Below are 19,088 nucleotides of genomic sequence, written 5' to 3'. Positions count from 1 at the left end.
GGAAAGGAATATGGGGAGATGCAAAGACAACTCATGAAAGATTTTAAAAAAATGACTTATTTACACTGTTGGTTTCTGTCCAGGTCAAATTATCTGGAATGATTATTCACCCATATGTAATCAATACAATATAAGAAAAAAGGAAACCAATATAAGGTCCTTAGTGAGATTACTTTGCTTATAGGTTTAATAGATTGAATTCTCAGGAATACAAACATCCTTTACCAGTTCAAGTCTTAATCACCTGTATATGTCTTAGAGATTTTCCTTGAGAAGTCATTTAATTTATTCAAGGCCAAATAACCAAAACATAGCACAGATCTTGCTGACTGTAAAAATCTCAAGGATAAAAGTGAAATAATGTATTCTAGCCCTTGCACATAACATGACCTTAATAATTGCTGATTGATGAACTGATTAATTTCTCCTTATCCTACCTAGGTTACTTCCTAGATGAACAAGTCTGAAAATGTCCAATTTTACTACTGCAACTGAGTTTCTGCTCATGGGGTTTTCTGACATCCGAGAACTCCAGATCTTGTATTCTTTCCTTTTGTTTCTCATCTACTGTGCAGGCCTGATGGGGAATCTCCTCATTGTCATGATCACCACCTTTGACAGGAGACTCCACACGCCCATGTACTTTTTCCTGAGGAATCTGGCCATGCTGGATGCCTGCTACCTCTCAATAACCACACCCCAAGCATCAATTAACTCCCTGGTGAACAACAGGGTTATTTCAGTTACAGGCTGTGCAGCTCAGGTCTTCCTAGTGGTTTTTATGACATATGTAGAGTTAACTTTACTCACTGTCATGGCTCGTGACCGTTATGTGGCCATCTGCCACCCTCTCCACTACCCAGTGATCATGAGTCCCCGAGTCTGCCTGCAGATGACCTTAACCTGCTTGTTGACTGGCCTCGTGTACGCAGGTTTCCACACAGGTTACACATTTTGCTTGTCTTTCTGCCAATCCAATGTGGTCCATCAGTTCTTCTGTGACATCCCCTCTCTCCTAAGGATCTCCTGCTCAGACACTTTTAGCAATAAGTTATCCTTACTTGCTTCTGCACTGGTGGTTGGAATTAGCTGTTATACTTTCATCACTGCATCTTATGTTCGTATATTTTCCACCGTGCTCAAGTTTCCAGTGAAAGAAGACCAGAAAAAAGCCTTCTCGACCTGCATCCCCCACATCAGTGTGGTTTCTTTATTTCTTATTTCAGGCATTTATGTATATTTCCAAACACCTTCAGATTCTGGGTCTCTTAAAGATATTATTTTTTCTTTATTTTATACCGTAATACCACCCTTTCTGAACCCCATTATATACAGTCTACGGAATAAGCAGATAAAAGGTGCTATAAGAATATTTATGACAAAAGCCCTTTCATTGAGAAATAAAGCATAAATGGTAGTTCTTTCTCAGTGTTTTTCAACCTAGTTGATCCATTAATGAAAAAAAAAACCTCATGTGAAGATATATTTTGTGGTGCTTTTGTAAGATTGTGGTTTAGTATTTGTGTGTTGATGGTTATAAATGAATTTATACTGAAAAGAAATCACAAATATATTAGGAATATGAAGAAGTCTTCATTTTAAACATGTTTTTCCTTCACAACCCAGAGAATCCTGGTGAGAAATTAAATTAATATGATATTCATATGAAATTTTTAATGACAATTGAGAAAACTTTTAATCCCACATAAGAGAATTCTTCTTGAAAATTAATTGCAGGGACATAATAGAATGAAGAAAGCTTTTATTAGAATTTTTCAGTTAAGGACAACAGAGTCAAGTAAATACCATTTTTACTGACTATATTGTTTGTTTGATTTAATGCTAATATTAATCTTGTTCATCTAAAATGTTCCCCAGATTCCAGAATAAATTTGTAGCAATAAAAACCACCAGCTAGATATTTAATAAACGATAGATTGTATAGGACTCAGTTACTCACTTTTAATATGATTATGTACATCAAAGTATATCTGGAGATACAATGTTATATTTAAGTCAACTATGTGAATAAGTAGAAGGGAAAGGAGTGTAAGGGGATAAGACAGTGAATGGATTTCTATAAGAGACTACTGTTAAGGTCCGGGATTTCACCCACCACCATGGAAGTCCATGAACAATGCAAACAGGCAGAGAAAGGCCATTTATTGAACTGATAAGCGCATCAGTGGGAACCTCTATCATCAGAGTTCCGAGTTGCTTCTGACAGGCTGGGCTTTTTATACTTTTCTGTAGACACGGTTTTCTAGCCACCTTATCTATTACATACCATCCTTGGAATTTTGCCCCCATGTATGGCTCTTATCGGCTTCCTACTATTCTTGGAACTTTGACAATTTCATATTATTGGGGTCTTCCTGGCCTGTTGTTTGACATATTTATTGGGGTCCTCTTGGCCTTTATCTGGTACCTCCTGCAGCTGGCGGTTTGGCATATTTATGCTTCTGACAAGTTTCTCAAGGCTGACCAGCTCATTAGGCCTTCCTGCTAGGATTTGGCATATTTACAGTTCTGACAGGTCAGCTTGTTAGGCCTTCCTGTTTTCTCAAGTTTGGCCATTTTACAGCCTCCCTCACTACATATCAAAAAATAGGAGGACAACTTAAGGGGATAAGGGAATTTCTCTCAGGGTAAGGAAAGAGAGATTTTTAGAAAGGAATTCATATCAAGAAAGAAAAGGGCAGGGAGGTAAAGGGTGAGAATTTTGGAAGGGGGGAATAGAATCAGAAGTAGAAAGTAAAGGGGAAGGGACAAGGGATAAGGGACAAGTGACGTATTCTTATGAAAAGAGTGGGTTGATTTTGAACTAGGAAGCTAGAAATCCAGGCAATTAGGTAGGGTTTCAAAGAAGGGGAACAAATTGGAGTGGTAATGAATAGAAGGAATTAGATATCTGAGGAGGAATACAGTAAAGGAGAGGAAGAGAAAGATAAACAATAAAGAAAATTAGAATAAAAACAAATACACAACTAATTTTAACTTTGATAATGGATGGGATGAATTCATCCATACAACAGAAAGAAGTAGCAGAATGAATCAAAAACCCAAATCCAATACTGTAATTTTTCATGAAATACACTTCAACATTAGAGACACACATAGAAAAAAAAAAAAATAAAGGTCTGGATTAGAATATACTGTGCCTCAGCTGATACCAAAAAAAAAAAAAAAAGCAGGGGTAGCAATCATGATCTCTGCCAAAATTAAAGCTAAAATAGATATAATTAAAAGATATAAACAGGGCAACTATATTATGTTGAAATATATCAAATAAAATGGAGCATTATCAATATTAAAACTAAATACATGATATTTATAACATCCAAATTTTTATAGGAAAAACCAAATGTTATAGATGGATAAAGATTATAAAACAATAATAAGGAGGGACTTCAATTTTCCCCTTTCAGAACTAGAAGAATATGACAAAATAATAATAAGAAATTCAAGGAGATTTGAGAACCTTAGATGAGTTAAATAGAATAGATTCTCTGGAGAGAACTTAATAGACATAGAAAGAAGTGTCTTTTCTCAACAGTAGTGGTGACCTTTACAAAAATGGACCAGATATTAGGGAATTAAAATATTATACTTAATTGTAGAAAGTAGAAATGTTGAATGTGTCGACTAGAAAAAAACGCAGAACTATTAAATAGTTAAAATCACTCTTTAATCAAGGGAAAAGGGGTTAGCGCTACTAATGCGACAACAGAGCTGCTTTCCAAGACTGCACAGAGTCTGGACGTCCTGGTCACCAGCCCCTGGGAGTGCCACCGACTCAGGATGGACTCCGGGGAACAAAAGAACTTGAGGAATCTATATATCCTTTGGAAATTCAGGGGCAGGGAAAGATGATTGACATTACTCTGGCTACAAGGAAAATGGGAGGGTTCAAACTACACTGACAAGATACAATCAAGCTAGAAGCTAGGGTACAAGAGAAGGGGGCTGCTTACAATGGTTACTAAAGGATGGTTCATGCCCAGGTCTGACCTTCCTGAGAGAGGTTTTAATACAATAGGGGACGCTACCCAAAACAAAGAATGTCCTTAGCATATGCTTATCTCACCCAACCAGGATATCATTTCCCTTCAGGGTAGATTCCATGGGAACAAGGAACAAGTACGAGCTTTTGGGGTCTCCTATCTATCAGCTAAATCTAAAATTGGGGTTCATCAGATCTCACTAGGTAACAAGTCTGGGATTCCTAAATTCCATGTTGACAAATGCATACCTTTCAGACCACAATGCAATAAAATTGTATATAATATAGGACCATGGAAACATAGAGTAAAAGTGTATTGTAGACTAAATAACTTAATCTTAAAGAAAGAGTGCTTTAAAGAACAAGTCATAGAAACATTACTTTCATTAAAGAGCATGATAATTGTGAGAACATAAAAAACCCATGGGATACAGCAAAAGTAGTAATTAGAGGAAGAATTGTATTTCTAAATGCTATCGTAATAAAATAGATAAAGAACAGATCAATGAATTGGAAATGCAATTAAAAAAACTAGGGAAGAACTAATTAACAATTCCCAACTAAACACCAAGTTAGAAAACCTAAAAATTAAAGATGAGATTTGAAAAAATGAATGGGAGAGAACCATAGAATTAATTAATAGATCTAGAGCATTTTTGTTTTGAAAAATCAACAAAATAGATAAATCAATGGTTATTATGATTTTAAAAAGAGAAAAAAGCAAACTATATTACTAACATTATAGATTAAGAGATTGAACATGCAACCAAATGAAGATGAAACTAAAAAAGGATTTTTGTTTTCATAAAGTATATGCCAATAAATTAAAGTGCAAAAGTAAAATGGAAAAATGCTTATAGAAAAATAAACTTCCTAGAATATCAGATGAGGAAATGAAATATTTAAATTAACCTATTTTATAAAAAAATTGAACATGTTATAAGTGAAAGATGCAAAGAGAATATTAATGATGATAACCATTTTATTGAGAAATAAAGTATAAATGATGTTTTGTTCTCAGTGTCTTTCAAACAAGTTGATCCATTAAGGAAAAATAATAAAGACGTATTTTGGGTTATTTTTGTCATTTTGTGTGTTTATGGTTACAAATGAATTTGTACTGAAAAGACATCACAAATATCTTAGGAATCTGAGGAAGCCTTCATTTTCAATAGATTTTTCCTCCAAAATAGAAAAAAATCCTTTAGAGAAGTTAATTTAATATGATGTTCTTATGAAAATCTTAATGACAATTGAGAAAACTTTTCTTCCTACCATCTTGAAAATTAATTGTAGGGATATAATAGAATGAAAACAACTTTTATTAGAATTTTTTCATTTATGGTCAAGAGAGACAAGGAAGTAACATTTTTATCAGCTATATTGTTCGTCTGATTTAAACATAATATTATTCTTGGTCATCTAAATTTTTTTCAAATTCCAGAATAAATTTTTTGACGAATAAAAACCACCATCTGGATAATTGATAAATGATAGGTTGTATAGGACCCCATTGCTCACTTTTAATATGATTTTATGAATCAAAGAATATCTGGAAATGCAGTGATATATTTATGTCAACTACGTGAATATGTGGAAGGGAAGGGGGTGTAAGGGAATAGGAAATTGGAGGGATTCCTATAAGAGATTACATATCAAGAAATAGGAGGACAAGTTAAGGGGATAAGGGAGTGTCTCTCAGGGCAAGGTAAGAGGGATTTTAGAAGGGAATTTATATCAAGAAAGTAAAGGGCAGGGAGGGGAAGGGTAAGAATTTCTGAAGGGGGGAATAGAATCCAAAGTAGGAAGTAAGGGGGAAGGGACAAGGGAGGGACTCATAAAAGAGTAGGTTGAACTAGGAGGAAAGAACTCCAGGCAATTAAGTACGGATTCTAAGAAGGAGCACAAATTGGAGTGGTAATGGATAGGAGAAATTACGTATATGAAGAGGAATACAGTAAAAGAGAGGAAGAGAAAGATAAAGAGTGAAGAAAATTAGAATGAAGAGAAATACAAAACTAATTTTAACTTTGATAATGAATAGGATGAATTCATACATACAACAGAAAGAGGTAGCAGAATGTATCAAAAACCCAAATCCAATACTATGTTTTTTCAAGAAACATTTCAAAATTAGAGACACAAAGAATGAAAAATAAAGGACTGCAGTAGAATATACTGTGCCTTAGCTGATACAAAATAAGCAGGGGCAGCAATCATGATCTCTGACAAATTTAAAGTTAAAATATATATAGTCAAATGATATAAACAGGGCAACTACATTATGTTAAAAGATATCAAATATAATGAAGCATTATTGATATTAAAACCATATGCATGATATATATATATATATATAACATCCAAATTTTTAAAGGAAAAGCTAACTATTATAGATGCAAATAGAGTATAAAGCAGTAATAGTGAGGGACTTCAATTTTCCCCTTTCATAACCAGATAAATATAACAAAATAATAATAAAGAATTTAAAGAGATTCAAGAAGCTCATATAAGTTAAATAAGATAAATTATATGGAGGGAATTTAATGGAAATTGAACAGAGTATGTTTTCTCAGCAGCAGTGGTGACCTTTAAAAAATGGACCAGATATTAGGGAATGAAAATATTATAGATAATTGCAGAAAGCAGAAATGTTGAATGCCTACTTTTCAGACCATAATACAATAAAATTGTATATAGTAAAAGACCATGGAAATATAAAGTAAAATTTATTTTAAACTAAATAACTCGATATTAAAGAAAGATTTTTTAAAGAACAAGTCATAGAAACAACATTTTAATTAAGGAGAATGATAATTGTGAGATAATGTAACAAAATCTATGAAATATAGCAAATGTAGTAATTAGAGGAAGAATTGTTTTACTAAATGTTATATTAATAAAAATAGAGAAAAAAGATCAATGAATTGGACAAGCATTGAAAAAGAGAAAGAACTAATTAAAAATTCCCAACTAAACAACAAATTAGAAATCCTAAAAATTAAAGATGAAGTAAAAAAAAATTAATGGGAGAAAACCATAGAATTAATTAATAGATGTAGAGAATTTTGTTGAAAAAATCAACAAAATAGATAAATCAATGGTTAATATGATTTTCAAAGGAGAAAAAATCAAACTATATCCCTAGCTCCCTCCCAGGTGAATGCAAAGATATTTTGAGAGTCCTTATGAATAGGTACAGAGAAGAAAGCTGAACCTAAGTCCATTACAATGAATATCTGACATGGCTTGAAATTGTGGAGATTATTGAAGCGGGGCTTGGAACGACAGGGTGTGATTTTATAATGTAGTCATTTATAGCGTTGAGATCTTTAATGAATTGTTTGACTGACCTGCCATCTTGATCCAGTTTTGCTTTCTTTATAGGAAGGGTGTATTGTACTCTGAGAATGTTGGTAGTATTATCCCTTGATTAATCAATGACTCTATGATTGGTATTATGCTCTCCGCTGCTTCTTTACTAAGTTTATGTTGAGTTATGCAAGGCAGAGGAGTTCTCTTAGTTCTTACCCTGACTGGAGTAGCTGACTTTAATAACCACACATCAGTAGAAGAACTAGCCAGGAGTATCTGAAGGTAGTGGAAAAATAGACTCTCTTTCTCCCTCAGCCTTTACTATATCTTAGAAAAGCATTGGAAAGGCTTTCAAGGATTCTTCTGGAAGATGTAGCAAAATATCTCCAGAAGGTGTGCATTGGATTGTTGATCTCAGTTTACAAAGAAGGTCTCTACCCATTAAATTTTCTGAACAGTCTGGCATAAGAAGGAACACATGATATGAACAAGGGAACCAAAGAGAGACTATTTTGGGTTGTAACTCTGAGGTCTTCCTGTAGCTCCAATCACTTCCATTGACCCTATAACCCTGCAGTTCTCAGGAGGAGATTCTAACACTGACCTACTTGCTCCCATATCAACAAGAAGATCATATACCCAATCCCCTACTTCAAGTGATATGTGAGATTCATTGCTATTTGGTGGTGAGGGTGTCTCTAACATTGGGGCTAGTACACTTGGTTCTGGGAAGTCCATGTCTACCCCTTAGTGTCCTAGCTAATCTCCTAATTTGTTTTCACTTCAATACACTCCAAGGAGTTTGCTTTGCTTTGGCTTTCCCATGACTCAGTATATTTCCCACCATTTCCTTCATCCAGGTTTGCATTATTGTTCACACTTTCTATTATTACTTTGATTTATTATTCACTTGCTCACTAATCTCTTTGTTCTTTCTCTATTCTAGGTATCTCTATTGTTTCTATTGCTGTTACAATATCCTTTTCCTCTAAACAGTCTGTAGTAATATCATTAATGTCATTTGGTTTTTCTCTGCTGCTATCAGTTTCCCTCTTTTCTAATTCAATTTGCCTTTGGTTCCTGTTTCTGTGCTTTCTTGGGTAAACTTTTATAATATTGTTGCACCTTTGGGCTGTGATTTTTGGTAACGAACTCCTGCCTTTTGGGAATACTTAAGCCTAGCACCATTCATTATGAATTCTTGCATACTACAAAGATCTTGGGCTTCTTGAGATGATTGACTGCAGTTATGGCTACAACATTGTGTGTGCTCGTTCCACTGGAATTAGGGCTATCTTGGATTTGTGTTTTGGTTCTGTAATGATTGGATTTAGCTATCTCCTCATTTTAACAATGAAGAAACTTAGTCTAACAAAATCAGGACTGTCTTGTGAACTTTTCGTTACTCCACCCTACTCAGTCTAACAAAATCAGGAACATCTCTACCCATACTTAGGGATTAAGTATTTAGGAGGATGGCCTTTGATAGAGCAAATGCGAAATCAGAAAAAAGCTGACAGACCCCTGGGATGTCCTAAGTCAAAATTAAACTACCATTGTGAATCTTAAAAACTACTCAGACTGAACTTTGGAAGATTTGATTTAGATATTTCCTTGTTGTAATAATGGAGATACGTGGTCTAATAAGAATCAGGAATGTCTTGGGAACTTTACATTATTACACCCATACTTAGTCATACTTTAGGGGAAGAAAAAGTTGTAATCTCCTGATTGAACAATGAAGATACTTAACTCATACCTTATAGTGAAGCTAGAATCTTAAACTGAGTCCATTTTTAGATATAATACAAAAAGGTTTTAAGTACCTATAAAGGTTAAATTAATCACAAAATGGTCAAGTAACTCACAAAAGGTAAGCTTAACAAAGAAGTGTGAAGTACTTCAGAAGATATAATCTAACCAGAGAAGGTGAGAACTAAAAATAGTGAGAACTAAGAATGGGCAGTCCTGGAAAAAAGCATCTACTATGATTGGTAAGTGTGAAAATTTAGGGGAGGTGACATACAAGAAAATTTCTTTAAAAAGAGGGGTAAAAAGTCAGTTTGAGCAATTCAGTTCAGAATGGAATTGGGTTCTGAATTCAGTTCAGGAGATTGAGTTCAGTGGAGGACTGGAGCTTCCTTGGAGACAGTCTTGTGGTGAGTGATAAGACTGACTCCCTTTCCTTTAGACTCAGGAAGGCCACTTTGGCCAAGGCCTTTAACTACTGCCAGGCTCAGCCTGAGCCAGAGCAAGTTAACTCTCTCTCTCTCTCTCTCTCTCTCTCTCTCTCTCTCTCTCTCTCTCTCTCTCTCTCTCTCCTTCACTCCCTCTCTCCTTTCCTTAATTCCTTCTCTCTATATTAATGAAAATCTCCATAATTCCCAGATGACTTTGATATTTTATTATTTGGGAATCATCCCTGGCAACCAATTATTTAGATTTAACTCAAAACACTAAAATTAACTTAACACCATTGGTACAGATGAGACAGAGGAAAGTGATGTAAAACCGTATATATATTTTGCTTCACTTCCTCTCCTTGGTGGCTTTCTCAGGAGATGTGGCTTTGGCTGGCAGAGTGCTAAGCATTCTGACACCTTGGCATGTCTGAAGCTATTGTCTGGTTTGGTGGTGAATTTCCCTTGATACTATACTAGGAGAAGCTGAATAGCTAGTTCAGATCCAGGCATCTTAGCTGAGTCCTCTTGGAGTTTTAGTCTGATTCTTTTCTTCTTTACCTTCCAACACTATCCTCTTAAAGGCCACTAATCTTCCCCCTGGTGCAGGCCAGGTGGGAGAAGTCCTATACCCTTTCCCTCTCCCTTCTCCTTAATTTCTTTCCTCCATATTAATTAAAATCACCATAAATTTCCAGCTGCCTTGGGTATTTTATTTGGGATATTCCTTGGCGACCAATAAATAACTTAGATTTAGGTCACAAAACTAAAATTATCCTTACAGTTCCCATAGCCATTTTGTCTCTACCCACCATTAGAAAACCTATTGCTTCTGTTGTTTTGATTGAAAACTTGGGACCTAAAGTGACATTCCCTCAGGAAATGTGCAAACTTGTTGCAGAGAAAGCACCTGGGTGGGTTGGACCTTTGTGGCCTATATATACATTCTGCCCTAGGTTAGTATGCCCTTAAAGTTGCCATTTATCTCTATTTCTTTTAATTTTTAATTAGCCTCTTTAAGTTGGAGTCATTTATTTCTTCTACTTTTTTCTCCCTGTATGCATCATAGAGATAAAATGCAGTTCTATGGACCTCTTCTAGATCCATATTTTCCCTGGTTGGTTCCCTGTAGCTTAAAATAATTTTTTCATAGATTTACAGCTTTTTTTCAAAAATTATCTCCTTATGTGGGCAATATCTTGTTCTGCAAGTTTCTCCATGCCAAGAAGATGTTCTCTAGCTTCCATGGGTCTATTGAGAAATGTTTCTGGAGTTTTGTTACAAATAAAAAAGGGGATGCCTTAAACTGTGACCACAAAAATGTGGATTTCAAGACTTTGGATTTCCAAAGCTGTTAAGATAATTTTTAGTGTCTTGAATTTTATATTAAAAATAAACTGATCACCATGGGAAAAATTCCCAAATATGAATTACCTGTCAGCTGGGTTTTTATGGAGATTTTAATTAATACAAATGAAGGAATTAATAAAAAGGAGAGAGAATAAGAGAAGTATAGTATGAAGGGCCTAGGCCAACATGGCCTAAGGCCTGGTCCTTAAGAGAGAGACCAGTCAGTCTTTAATCCACTCACCACATCATTTGTCCCAGGCAAGATTCTAGTGTTCAGAGAGATCCAGCTACTCCAACTAGTCCGAGCTCCAACTCAGCTACCAAAGTTGCATTCTCTTCAGAGATCCAGCAGCCTTCTCTGATTCCTGACCACCAATTCAGCTCCAAAGCTGAATCCATTCAGAGGCCTTCTGGCCTCCTTTTAAAGATAATTTTCTCCTATGTCACCTCCCCTAAGTTTTCACATCTACCAATCACAGAAGACATTTTCACAGGACTGACCCTTCTTAATTCACACCTTGTTATCACCTTCTCTGGGTAGACTAAAACCTCACACCTTTTGCTAAGCTTGCTTGAACATTTAGTGATTAATTTGACCTTCATGGGTATTTAGCACCTTTTTTGTATTAGATCTAAAAATAGACCCAGCTTAAGGGTTTTAGCATTACTTTAAGTATGGGTTAAGTACTTTTCATTGTTCAGTAAGGAGTTTACAACTTTATCTCCCCCTAAGGCACTGTCTAAGTATGGGTGGAGTAATGTTAAAGTTTCCAATACATTCCTAACCAAGTACCTTCATTGTTTAAATGGGGAATAGCCTCAACCAAATGTTTTGAAGTAGAGTCTGAGAAATTTTAAAATTCACAGTTTCCACTCCTTCCTGTCTCAGTTTTTCAAATTTAGACCACATATCTGGTCTCTTGGAATGGATTTTCATGGCCTTAATTAGGGATTGTTTGGCTTGCCCCTCAAACCTAAAATTTTCTACTGAATTTAATTCAATTTGTTCTGCACTAGAGGGCTGTGATGTTAAATCAGGGTTCCAGATTGTTTCTTCAATGAATTGGGCCTTTTCCCTCTCAGTAAATAATTCTTCAAGCAAAATGCAAGTGTCTGAACAGTATGAGTCAGATAGCTTTACTGCCATTTTGAACTCTTGGACTGCATGGAGAGGCTCAGCAAAATACTTTGGCATTCTCTTTTTGATGAACTTGAGGTCTGGTATGAATGGCTTGTGAACACTAAAGTGGACTATTCCCCAGTGTGCAACCCCTTCTCTGCACTATCTCTGTGTTCAAGGAACATGCTTTTCAGTCTGCTGGGGTTTCAAGTCTAGCTGTTCTTAGGGGAAGGTCTTTGGTGGTCTTAGGCAGCTGCCAAGGACATAGAGGTTCCTCTCCACTCTCTCACTGATTCTAGCACTATGACTCTGACTTTGGCTCCATAGGTGGGGTAGGGGAGGTTTGATCAGCTTGCATTTTGGTGGAAGCTATTTCACCCCCTTGTGGCATGGAAATGCCCAAATATCACATACCTTCTATGCTGGATCCTACTGTGGAGTCCCTTTGTTCACATGAATTTGGTTTTATTTTTGGCCTTTTGAGGTAGTCTATATTGGTAGATGATAGGGAGGGGAAGAGTCCTGCTTCTAAGCAGCAGCCATCTTAACCCAGAAGTCTCCAAAGCAGTTTTATTTCACCACAATCTCCTTCTTTCTTACTTTGATAATTCTTAAGTAGAAATTTCATCAGATCTTCTCCAACTTCCAACTTTTTGAGCCAGAACACCTTTGGGTCTCCTTACATGAGTCAGAATAGACCAATAGTGAGAGTTCATTGCTCTGTCTTTTTCAAGAACCTCTGAGAAAATTCTTTTTATTTCCCATGATCCTCTCTTGAAAATTTTATTTTAGCTTCACAGAAATCCATCTTTTCTCAGATTTTTATATTCATTTTTGCTATCAATTGTATTAGTTAATTAACCCTTAATTAACAAATATCCTATTATACAACTGAGATTTAAAAAATGTAGGAGTAGCAATCATGATCTCAGACAAAACTAAAGCAAAAATAGATTAGATTAAAAGAGACAAGGAAGGTATTAACATCTTGATAAAAGATAGTATAGAAACTGAAGTAACATCAATACTTAACACATATACACCAAATGGTTTGCAACCAGATTTTAAAGGAGAAACTAAAGGATCTTAAGGATGAAATAGACAGTACAACTATCCTAGTGGTGCATCTCAACCTTCCCCTATCAAATCTCAATAAATCAAACCAAAAGATTAAAAAAAAGACAAAAAGAACATGAATGAAATTTTAGATTTAATAGATAGCTGGAGAAACCTGAGTAGGGAAAAAGGAATACATCTTCTTTTAAGCAGCAAATACTGCTAGTACATACACAAAAACTGACCATATATTAAGGTATAAAAATTTCACAATTAAATGTAAAAAAGCAGAAATTATAAATACAAAGTTTTGAGATCATAATGCATTAAAATATAATCAAGGGTTCATTGAAAGGAAAATTGAAACTAAATAATTTAATTATTAAAAATGGGTGCCTCAGAGAAGAAATCATAGAAATAATGACTGAATTCATTGAAGAGAATGACAATTAGGAGAGAACATATCAAAATTTGTGGGATACAGCCAACCAGTACTTGGGGGGAAATTCATATCCTTGAATGGTTATATCAATAAAATAGAGGAAGGAGTCAAGATGGTAGCCAAGAAGGAGCAGAAGTCAGATATCTCCGAATATCCTTCCTTACCAATCAGAAACTGAATGCTCCTAAGGGACAGAAAATCAAACATAACAACAAGACAGAGCCAAGGAACCCACCTGATGGACTCAATTCAAAAGGTATACCCTCTGAAAAATCAGAATCTGAGAACACTCGGATTTAAGGGGAAGGCAGAAGGAAGGTACCAGGACCCCTCCCCCCACCCACCTAGAGCGCTAAGACTCCAACAGCAGAGGGAATTTCTGGGCGTGCAAAGGGGCTGATCTGGAGGTGTACCTGGCAGGGCTGTGACAAGTTCAGAGCATTGAACATGGATAGCAAGGAAGGAGCTAGAGAGGGAACATAGATCTGGCAGGCTGGCCAGTGCTGTGGAGATCCTCCAGATTTGCTCCAGCCTTCCATGGGGTTTTGGACTCCAACCATACCCAGCACAACCAAGCTGAACTTAATCCCATCAAAAGTCTTCAGAACTCAGGGAAGCCCAGGCTCCACAACCCTCCTAATTGACTGCTGGACTTTAATCCAATCAAAAGCCTCCAGAGGATAGGGAAGCTCAAACCCCCAACAAACATCCCCCCAGAAACTGCACCGAGAGATCTTCTTTCAAAGCTCCACGAGGGAAGACTGACAGAAGCACCCAAAAGCAAAAAAAAAAATGAGAGGAGCAAGAGCATAGCCAAATACAGGGAGCAAAGAATGGATGAATATGAGCAAACAACAGAAAAAGAAGAAAGAAATTAAAATAGACAGCTTCTATACAGCAAATGGAACAGAGGGGGAGGGATCAGAAATTCCTCAAATTCAGCAAATGATGAATCAGAATTCCTGGTGAATTGGATACAGACTGTGAAAGAACTCAAAATGTAATTCAAAACACAATTAAGAGAGGCTGAAGACAATTGGAAAAAGAGCTTAAAAACTAAGATAAGTCACCTGAAAACAGAAGCACTTGAACTAAAACAAGAAAATAGTGTCTTTAAAGCCAAAATATTCCAGCTGGAAAATGAGGCAAAGGAGATGAATGATGAGGCAAAGAAGATGAAAGATGAGACAAAGGAGATGAAAGACGAGGTAAAGAGGATGAATGATGACCTTCAAAGAAAATCAGACCAGAAGGAAAAGGATGACCAAAAAGCCAGGGATGAAATCCAGTCTTTAAGAACCAGAATACAAAAATAAATTAAGTGACCTCACAAGGCAGCAGGACACTATAAAACAAAATGAAAAGAAAGAAGAAATTGAGGAAAATATGAAGCATCTCATTCACAAAACAGCAGATTTAGAAAATCATTCAAGGAGAGACAATTTAAGAATCATTGGTCTACTAGAAGACCATTGCAAAAGAAAAAAGCTGGACATAATACTACAGGAAATTATTCATGAAAATTGCCCTGATGTCCTAGACGAAAAGGGAAAAGTGGAGATTGAAAGAATCCACAGATCACCTCTTGTATTTAATCACCAACTGACAACACCCAGAAATGTTATAGCCAAATTCAAGAACTATCAGACCAAAGAAAAGATATTACAAGCTGCCAAGAAGAATTCATTCAGATACCATGGAACCAAAGTGAGGATAACATAGGATCTGTCTGCATCCACACTGAAGGTCCAAAAGGCATGGAATAAGACATTCCAGAAAGAAAGGGAACTAAGTCTACAACCAAAAATCAACTACCCAGAAAAACTGACTACATTTCTACAGGGGAAAGTATGGTTATTCAATAAAATAGAAGAATTCCAAGAATTTGTAAAGAAATTCTCTAGGCTAAAAAAATTTTTGAGAAGTTCTAATCCCTTCGTGGTCACCATCTGTAACAGTTAAAATTTAGGGGAGACGGGGAGACTGAGGCATCTGAGGCAGGTAGAAATTAGTTTCTCTCTGCAAGAAGTATTATATTTTTAGAGGTTTATTAAAGGCTAAAGATTAAAGAATATACAAGTAAGGAACATGTGCCTAGGCCAGAGGCCTAGACAAAATAACCTCACATCATGCAAGAGACGAGCCTGCTCCAAAACGGAAGTCCAAAAAGAGCCAAGAGAGCCCCTCAAAAGCCTTTTAATCAGGTTAAATACCTTCTTGATCTCGGCCCAGGTGATATTACAAGGCATGCTGGGGAAGTGGAGCAAAGGCTTGTGGGGATTGTAGTCCTGTATTCGAATCTATTTTTTTTAACATTTGACTTGTACTGCAGCTCTGGATTCATGGAGTTCACACATTTTTGTGCTGTAATTCCTGTATATAGGAAACAATAGTAGTATTGCCCCCTAATAATGATGTATATGCAGGAGAGAAACATTTAGCCTGTATAGGTGATAAAAATGTGAAGGATGGTGACCTAGATGTACCAAATATTAAACTGTACTATAAATCAGGAATTATCAAAACCATTTGGTACTGGTTAATAAATAGAAGGGTTGATCAATAGAATTGATTAAGGGCAAATTATCTCTACAATCCAGTTTTTTGATAAAGCCAAAGATCCAAGCTTTGGGGATAAGAATTCATTTTTTGGCAAAAGAAAAAAAATGCTAGTGCCTCATTTTATAGGTCAAGAAACTAAGGCAAAAAGAGAATAAGTGGCTCATCCAACATCATATATTTAGCAGCTGTTGAGGTTAGATTTTTAATTCAGATATTTTAGTGTCTAGGCATAGTGCGCTACCCTGCTTAATTGAATCAGGAAAATAAAAATAAGCACAAAGAGAAACAATCCCTGCACCTAACCCCACAAATTCTATAGGAGAAGAGAATATAAATAGAACCTAAAGATAGGGGAAGACAAATGGAAGGGGATGAAAGACACCCATGCAGGAACATGTTAGAGAAAATATGGAAATAATCCTGGAGTGGAAAGATGACAAATTTAGCCTAGATGTTCTCCTCAAATTGAAAATTCTGTGAGAAATCAGGCAATAAGTGGAAGAGTCTACAGGGGTGGAGGATACTTTTAATGTAAGTCATGAGGTGCATTGAACTTTCAGGATAATGATTTGGCAGAAAAATTTGGCAGAAAAAAATTCCAAAAGAGATTTTAAGATGCAAACTAGAGAGGAATGAACGTCTAGCCTGTCCAGATATTTTTGGCTTCTTCATCATTCAGAAAGTTCTTGATCCACCTTAGTTTTATATGGTGCATGGAAGGGATGGAGGGAGGCATGGATGCCTATTATTCCAGGGAGTTCAGGGACCAGTGGGTTAGATCTCAAAATGATATTCAATGGTCTAATTTAGAGGGTGGAATAGTAGCAGCCAAGCAAAGAGTGAAGAAAGCCCATGATGAAAATATTCATAAAGGCGCATCAGTATATATCAGTACTCCCAAAAATATCAAGAAAATCTACGTCAGATTAAATGATCCATAATGTTTCCAGCTTGAGTATGTTGGCATGCACAACTTTTCTCCCAGCAGAGTAGTGGTGGATCATGGGTATGTAATTCACATATTCTTTCAGATGTGGTCTTTTTATTTGTTTATGATGATTAATGTAAGAAAAACAACCTTCCTACTGTCCTAGAACCAAATTAAGTATAAATGCTAAGGCTGAAGAACAGACAGGCTCGGGAAATGGTGTTGAAGAACAAATACAGAGCCCTAAAGCAAGGAAGTATCAAGTTGAGATTTGAACCCAGGATCTCCTTTCTCCAGGTTTGGCACTCTATCTACTACACTACCTAACTACTCCTTCATTAATATATTTAAGAATTCTATATAAAATTTTTAAAATAAGGAATTTAAATCTAAATTTGGTGTTAATATCAAGTGTGTTAATTAAATATCAGACATAAATTTATTCTGTACAGGAAGTTAATTTCTCAAATAATATCAAACTCATGAAATTATAGTATAGTTAGGCCAATGGAACTGAGCAGCAGTTATACATATATTTCATATATAAATCACATAAAACTCCTATTTTCCCTTTCTGAATAAATAAAGTCAATTTTATGCCAAGATTTTAAAATATACCTGAGAGATGGGAAAGATTCAGGAATCATAACTTGTATCCATTAGCCAGCACTGATGGGTAGCTAGGGGTTGCAATGGATGGGGCCACATCTTAAGTCAGGGAAACACCTTCCTGAGTTCAATTGTGGTCCCAGATTTACCTCTTAGCTCTTTGGCTCTGCACTTAAACCTGTTTGTTTAAGTTTTCTTATCTGTAAAACGAGCTGGAGAAGAAAATAATAAACCATGCCAGTATCTTTGGCACAAAAACCTCAAACGAGGTAATGAAGAGATATGACTGAAATGACTCAACAATAGCATGCAATTATAATTCTGGAACTCTAAAGTCAAGGCTCATGATGTGACTTGGATTTCCATATTTCTATTCAGAGACGATCACCTCAGGGAAGCTATTTTGGGGTTTTCCAAATCTACTTGGACATCAGGGATACTGCCCCCGAAGGCAGTGCTGGGACTATAATAGGCAGCGTTCCAAGAAGTGGCTTCCAGCCTCATTAGAATATCATGATTGTGCTAAGACAGGAAAGGAGCTCTTAGTATGTGTTGCCTCTTCTGAGAAGTCCTGAGTCTTTGTGTCTCCAATGAGAAGGTGATATCGACCAATCTGCAGCTCCCCAGATCATCAGAGGAGTTAGCGACATGAATCTCTGTTCATTTATGTGGAATAAGAAGTAAGTATATATATATGTATGTATGTATGTATGCAGTGATTTCCTCCTATTTTTATTTCTTCCATTTTTTTAAAACACATAATGGACTTTTTTGAGGGGGAGGGGGTGGACCTATGACCTGAGAATAATGAAGATCTTGTGATGAATGGCTGCCTCTGGCAACTCAGATCAGCACTTACTCTGCAAATGTATCTGCTTAGACAGTTTCCTGGGACAGACAATTTGAGATCCTTGCCTAGGATAATTAAGACCCAACTGAAATGTGTCACAGGCAACCTAGCTCTTCCTCCCTCTATCTACTATGTCATTACATACTAACATGCATTTGTATACACATCTGCATATAAAATATAGATATGTGGGTAGAGTCAGTACAGGTGTATAATGGATCAGTAGGTGGCACAGATTCATATTGTATAATTAGAATTTTTTCCCCAGGACTCTGTTTCCTAGAATCTCACTTTCATCCTCACGCTATATCCTTAGGTTTGGGAAATAAAGTTTCTGTAACCAGGTCCTCTCATGCTCTTCTCCCACTAACGCAGTTGGGAAAACTTCTCTTCACTCAGTTTTTATTTTACTTTATATTTGTTCTTTCTATTTCCTCTACTTCAAGTGATTGCTAATAAATCTTATAAAATATGATATTTGGAGTTATTGGATATTAATTTTAATCTACATTGTATAACAGTATTGTGTAATGAATGGAGCTTCGGTCTCAGAATTCAGAAGTGGGCTCAGACACACACCGGGCACCAGATGACAGAAGAGGACCCGTTCTACAAGTTTAGGTGTTGTTTTCTTACCTGGAGTTCCTTAAGGCAAGAAAATCCCACATCTGGT

The 19,088-nt window shown here is 36.1% G+C and overlaps 1 protein-coding gene across 1 annotated transcript; it reads left to right on the top strand.

Moving 5' to 3' along the window:
- The first annotated feature begins 469 nt into the window (after positions 1-469).
- Positions 470-1,622, top strand: LOC100619740 (olfactory receptor 14C36-like). Its single transcript, XM_056825925.1, has one exon. The coding sequence runs from the start codon at positions 470-472 to the stop codon at positions 1,409-1,411; it is 942 nt and encodes a 313-aa protein (XP_056681903.1). The 3' UTR covers positions 1,412-1,622.
- Positions 1,623-19,088: the final 17,466 nt, after the last annotated feature.

This window comes from Monodelphis domestica, chromosome 4 (assembly GCF_027887165.1).
Source record: "Monodelphis domestica isolate mMonDom1 chromosome 4, mMonDom1.pri, whole genome shotgun sequence".
NCBI lineage: Eukaryota > Metazoa > Chordata > Mammalia > Didelphimorphia > Didelphidae > Monodelphis > Monodelphis domestica.
The sequence above is the reverse complement of the archived record's forward strand: the minus strand, read 5'-3'. Positions and strand labels throughout refer to the sequence as shown.